General features: G+C 39.3%; 1 protein-coding gene across 1 annotated transcript; it reads left to right on the plus strand.

Annotated features, from left to right (window-relative positions):
- The first annotated feature begins 211 nt into the window (after positions 1–211).
- Positions 212–724, plus strand: LOC109121982 (anther-specific proline-rich protein APG-like). Its single transcript, XM_019217929.1, has 2 exons — positions 212–386; positions 480–724. Exons 1-2 carry the CDS (start codon positions 212–214, stop codon positions 722–724), a joined length of 420 nt encoding a protein of 139 aa, XP_019073474.1.
- The last annotated feature ends 5,827 nt before the right edge of the window (positions 725–6,551 follow it).

A 6,551-nucleotide genomic window follows, 5' to 3' on the forward strand; every position in this document is an offset into this window, starting at 1 on the left:
GCTGCGAAATTGGCCTTTTTTGTGAAACTCAAAATGACCCTTAATCTTCCGTTATTTTTATATATACTGGTCATTTGAGCTGTGAAAAGGTTTCAAAAAGAGAGCGCGCCATACTTGCAGACTGTTCATCTCCTTGTTAGAGCCCGACGCCGCACAAACCTCTGTTCATCTTCTCCGGTCATCACTTCCGACCAAATTTCGGCAACCCGAAATGGCGCGAACCAGAGGAGCTAAATCTTCCTCTCCTTCAAGCCGCAAGAAAGTCCCGCGAGGGGAGACCGTTCAAGATCCCACTTCTGAGCCTTCGCGGCAGAAAGCAATTTCTCCTCCGGTGAAGCCCGCGCCGCAGAAGCCTCCGGCGAGGCGTTATCTCACCAGGTCAGGGGGTCGGCCACTGCAAAAGAGAGCCAGGGTTGAAAGCTCAGAGCCCATTGATTTAACGGAGCAGTCCCCATAACCCTCGCCGGTTCCATCTCCAGTTCCATCTCCGGTGCCATCTCCGGCGCCGCCAGTAGAGCCTGAGGAGCCTCAGCCACCACTTCCCGAGCCCCAAAATCCATCTGAGATAGCTCCTGAAGCAGTAACCAGGCGGCCGATGCTGACTCAGCCTCCAATTGAGGGGAATTTGGACTGTAGAGCTCGGCCATTCCACTCCGAGCTGTGCTTTGACACAGCCACGTTCCAATTGCGGCCGGAGCTTGCACAGTCATTCCACCTGCTGTGAAGATACCACATGGAGCACCTGCTGACTCCAAGAGACTTCTTCTACCCCAGGGTAGCCATGGATTTTTATCAGTCCATGACTACCAACCAGGTCAGGGATCCTACTCTAATCCATTTTACCATTGATGGGAGGCATGACATATTGGGAGCTCGCCATATAGCTGAGGCCTTACAAATACCATACGAGCCAACTCATTTTGAGGATTTTAGAGTGTGGACCAGTCCCACTGAGCTGGAAATGGTGCATATCCTGTCCAGAGGAGCTTCCACACGACCACATCTGTTGAGGGGGGAGCTTCCTCCAATCATGTTTCTTATTGATGCATTTTTGCGTCATAACCTCTACCCACTGCAGCATTGGACTCAGAGGAGAGGAGTGCTTCTAGAGGCCTTATTCAAGATTTCTGAGGGATATTTCTTCGGCCTTCACCATCTGATTATGGTTGCCCTTCTCTATTTCGAAGAGAAGGTGCATAAAAAGAAGTTGCAGAGAGTTGATGACATTCCTCTTCTCTTTCCAAGGCTGCTGTGCCAAATTCTAGAGCACCTAGGGTATCCATCAGAGCCTCAGTTGGAGCGCAAGCGCATTTGCCGAGAGGTATTTACTCTCGACAAATGGAACAACATGACAGCCTATAGAGTTGAGCAGCCAGAGTGCCCACAGCCAGCTAGTAGGAGAGCATCCCCACGACACATACCTGAGGGTATACCTATTGCTGCTCCTACCATTCCCAGAGCTCCACCAGTTACTCCAGCTTCATCTGAGCCATCCACTTCAGCTGAACCAAGGATGGCCATCCCCATTTCTGAATACAGAGAGTTATGCCGTTCATTGCAGACCCTCACAGCATCTCAGAGCAGCCTTGCTCAGGAGATGGCAGCCATTCGAGCATGCCAAGAGCAGATGTTGGCCACCCAGGCTCAGCACACTACATCTTGAGGCAACTCTAGCATCATTTCGACCTGCCTTCAGCTGCTGAGCCCTCTACCTCCACCACTACAGTGCCACACTCTCATCCCACAGAGCCTCAAGCCCCTTTTGGAGCAGCTACTGAAGAGGCAGACCTATCTGCCTAGCCCCAACACTACCCACTAATCAGATCATTATATATATCTATTGCATATGTTTTTTATATATTTCGTTTTTTTTTTTTAGTTTTTAAGAAATCCCATTATTTTGGTACCATATATGGGATTGCTTGTATTGCCTTCTTTTTCATTGTACTCAAATGGATTCAAAGTAATACAAGTCTAATATTTTTTGTTAACCTTTAGCATTAATTTATTCTTATTTTCTTTTCTCACAGCTTTTATTCTTTTTGAAACATGTGGTTTCTCCAATCAGTATTCGAAATTGATATCACTCAGGAGGTACCACTTCCTCCCTTTAATTGCAATCACCCATATCACATTGAGGACAATGCTCAGTTCGGTTGGGGGGGAGAAATGAGAAAGGAAGGAAGTATGATAAGTTAAAGGAAGTATGCTAAATCTTTTTGGTAATGCAATTAGGTTGGCAATCAGTTGTAGTTTTTGCTTTTTACTCTTTTTATTCCATTCTCCATGGATTTTGAGGAAAAATTTTCAAATTAAAACAAGAGAAATTGAACTGTTGCTTTTCATTTGACTTAGAGTATGGATTATGCTTACTAAAGTGGTTCAATTGTTGAAGCTTCTATTGAAATCAAATTTAGTTCTTCCACTTTAAGCTATTCACACACTGTGCACAATAGGTTCCGAGTATAAGATGAAAAACTTTTTTCCCTCTTGACTGAGGATAATTTTGGGACTTGGTACCTTTGACCTCAGTTGATAAATTTGAGACACCTTATGAAAGGCCAATGAGCCTTTGAAATAAAGAAAGAAAAATGTTTGCTTACCTTGAAACCCGAGCAAGGTCTGAGGGGTATATGGTGAAAATCTTTAAAACCTGGTGCCCTAAGCCTTAATTGGTTGGGAGTCACCGACCTCAATGCTCGTTACAAGGGTGGATAGGTGGAGTTAGCATATGGTAGGTGCATGGGTATTAAAAATTCATTCTCAAAAGTCCGGGGAAAAATCCGAGGAGTTAGTGGTTGAAAGATCCTTAAAGCTTGATGCCCTAAACCTTAATTGGTTGGGAGTCATCGATGGACCCCCGTTATATGGACAATTCAGAAAGAATACCCCTTTAAGCCTGTAAAAAAAAAAAAAAATATGTGTTCTTTTCTTATTGATTTTGGTCAGTTTGCTAAGTGTTGAAAAGAGATAGGTTAGGGGGAGAGATTAGTTTAGCATACTATATTCGGAAGCTAAGGAATCTTACACTTAGATTTTTGTGGAAGAATAAAGTTTGGTTCTTTGGAAGTGGAAATGATCTTAAAACTTCAGTTTGCATAATGCATTCCCTTAATTGATAGTGTTTAGCATAGTTTGTTATAACTCTTGTTGAAAGTTGGGTTTGTATTTCTTTAAGGTCTCATGTGAGAGTTAGATCATCATGCCACTTGAAAATTGTTTTTCAGCATGATGTTGTAAATTATAGTTTAGTTTGCTTTTATATTTTTCTCTTCTTCATTGCTAAGGGACTAGCAATATGTCGGTTGGGGGGAGTGATTACTACTCAAAAAGTGCTCTTTGATAGCTTATAATAAACTCTTTTAAACACTTTTGAGTAGTAGTTATTGCCTTTTAACCCAATTAACATGTTAAGGACCCTTGCAATCAATTCTAATCAAATTAAGTTAAGTTTTGGTGTTTTGATAGCCTTTTGATCACCAAAGCAATCCGAGATTGAGGAGAGTTATATGGAATCTTGGGCAAAGCAATTGGAAGCTCAGAAACATGAAGAACCGAAGCTTTGAAGTCCTTTGCCATAAGTAAATCTGGAATGCAAGGAGAAGAAGTAAAGAGAATCTGCCATGAAGCATATTCTTGATGACAGTCGTGTCAACCACTTTTGAAGCACTTTCTAAAGTCCAATTGATGCATGCTATATGTCATTTCAAAGCTTAGGAAGTAAAAAATCCAATGCTTCAAATGGTGCACAATTTAGAGTTGAAACAAAGAAGTTATAGCCACTGCAAGTCAATCACTCTAAGCTGAAGAAAGCATTTCGCAAAGTGTTGTGAAATCACCCTTTTGTTGCGAAGTGATTTCGCAGCCTTTTTGTACAGTGTGGTGGATTTCCTCCTGAAGTTGCCCGATATATGCGACAAGTTGGAAGTTGAGAACCTCAAGATGAAAGCCAACTTCGCAGCCCTACGAGAATAACCTTTTGCTGCGAAGTGATTTCGCAGCCCTTTTTGTGTGTCTGCGAAATCTCGCAGACATCATTTTCTTTTGCAAAATGGTCCTTAATGCTTCCCGATATTTGCTACCGACATTGGGAGATATCCCAAAATTCTCCTTGTAAGCCACCAATTATAAGATTCCTTAGCTTTTAAGTTAGTAAAAAGAGTAAATATCCATGTAATAATTAGTTTTGTATTATGTTCATATAAATACCCCTCGAGAGCCTGTTCTCGGAAGAGGAGACCTTTTGTAAAGTTTTGGAAAAGCAAGTAAAGTTCAGGCCCTTTGTTTTGCCTTACCTTCTCACTTTGTATTTTTCATCTTTTTCTAAGTTATGAACTCTCTGAGGAATTTTCCCCAGAGAATGAGTAACTAAACCTTTAGTTCCTTGGAGCTAAGGTTGCCGGGGAAGGTTCCAAGTGCAAGAATGCAAAGCTTTGTGGTTTCAGCCATTAATGAAGAGGAAGTGAAATCCTTTAGTGATTTCTATGTTTTTAGTTAACTTTAAACACCTTAGAGTCACCTGGGCCAACACTTGGTAAGGCAAGTGATCTCCAACCAAGGAGATGCACTAGTTTACCCCTTGCGAGCCTCTGGGAGGTGACTTTTAAGGTAAAATTTTCTGGAATTGCCAACACTTGGTAAGCTTTTGGACTCCAAGGAGACATCCATTAGTTATCTCTTGCAAGTTTGAGAAGGGAAGTCCAAGGTTAAAGATCACCTTGAATGATTAAGGCTTAGTGAGAGGCTTGAACCATTGCAAGTTGTATCAGTGAGAGAATTAAAGTTGAAATCTAATTAAAGGATGTATCTGTACAACACCGGTTAGAGAATCTACAATATGTTGAATCTCTAACGCGAGGAAATGAACCATCTGACCGGAGCTATGTCTTTTGCATGAGGAACTACCCCAGTGAACCTGACCCTCCAAGGAATGTTTTTCTTCCTAAGTTATTCCCATTACTTGTTTTGTTAGTTAGTTTGAATCTAAATCTTTACCAATCAAGGTTTGAGTTTTATTTCTTAAGCTAACCTTGAAATGAAACACTACCAATTCACTTTGAATTGGTATCATTTGTAATTTGGAAACCCTTCCCAGTGAACGATCCTAGAACCACTATACTATAGTAGCTTTTTCTTTGCTACCCTAGTATATGGTGTAATAGGTTATAAATTTTGTTGATTACTCCCTCAAACAAGGAGCACCAGCTGGACATGAATCAGTTGAGACACCAATTGGGCATGAATCATCTACAATAATATATGTTCATTAAACAAGAATGAAGTTTAAGCTCCAACGAACAAAGTTAATCCCAATCTCAGTTTTGAAACTTAATGCATATTTATCAGTGTATAAGAGGATCAACATAGAAACATAAGAATTGACCTACTATCTAGTGCTATATTTCGAAATTGATCTCTTAGAAGAAATCAAGTCATGTCTTTAGTCAAATCAAGAAAACATCCAGTTAATTTGTTTTAAGATTGTTGGATTTTTATTTAACACGACCTCCTTGATCTACATACAATGCAATTTAACTCCCTCTTGATTTGATATCATCATTTTTTTTTCATTTTTCTTTTGAAAGTGGAGACATTGCATGCCATGATCTCATTTGATTTTTTTTTTATTCATGGTTGCCTTTGTATCCACTTTGGGGATGTTTCCAAATGTTGCAAGTGAGCAACATATATTTAGGGAATAAATCTTGGAAAGTATATAAGAGTTGAAATTGGCCAAGGATTCAAATTTTGCGCTGACACACTTTGAGAAACAAAATAATAATCTTAGTCAAATAAGGTATGTGGATAATAAGATTTAGGCATGATAATTGATCATTTCAAAGAAACCAAGTTAAACTTAAGAAGTCTCCATCTTGATCAATCATAGAGTGTAGCTCAAGTTAGATTTTCCATCATACAAAGATTTTTAATTTTTAGGAATCATGTACCTTAAAGTGATTAACAAATATTTAATAGAATTAATATATTTCTCCAAGTCATAAACTTGAGATATTACAAATCATGCTAATAAGGTAAGTAAAAAAACACTAATCATATGCCTAAAGAAGTTATAAATAAAGCCAAAAGAAATAAGATAAGAAAATAGACTGTACAAAACAAACCTTTAAAGCTTATCAAAAAAGATTTTAATTGATTAGACATATGCCCAGGAATTTACTAAGGAATTCAAACCTAAAAGAATCTAAGGGTTTGGTAAAGATATATGCCAATTTTTGTTCGAATGGGACAAACTCTAGAGAGACAACCTTATCTTCAACTAGTTCTCTAATGAAGTGATGATGAATTTCAATGTGCTTAGTTAGTATGGAAATGAAGAGTAAGATTTTAAGAAATATTGATAGTACTAGAGTTGTCATAATGTATCACTACAAGGAAAATGTAAAAAGATGACGTTTTTTAAGCATCAAGATAGATATAAGATGACGCTTTCCAAAAGCGTCATATCTTAGACTGACATCTTATGAATTTCCAATTGTTGATGCTTTTCAAAAGCGCCATCTTCTTTGGCGGTTAACCATGACGCTCATAGA

The sequence above is a fragment of the Vitis vinifera genome, chromosome 10 (genome assembly GCF_030704535.1).
Source record: "Vitis vinifera cultivar Pinot Noir 40024 chromosome 10, ASM3070453v1".
Lineage (NCBI taxonomy): Eukaryota > Viridiplantae > Streptophyta > Magnoliopsida > Vitales > Vitaceae > Vitis > Vitis vinifera.

Bases quoted from the DNA above. Each gene is read 5' to 3' on its own strand.
- LOC109121982 (XM_019217929.1), top strand. From the start codon at position 212: ATGGCGCGAACCAGAGGAGCTAAATCTTCCTCTCCTTCAAGCCGCAAG. The intron at 387-479 runs GTCGGCCACTGC...TTCCATCTCCAG, and splicing joins TTATCTCACCAGGTCAGGGG to TTCCATCTCCGGTGCCATCT.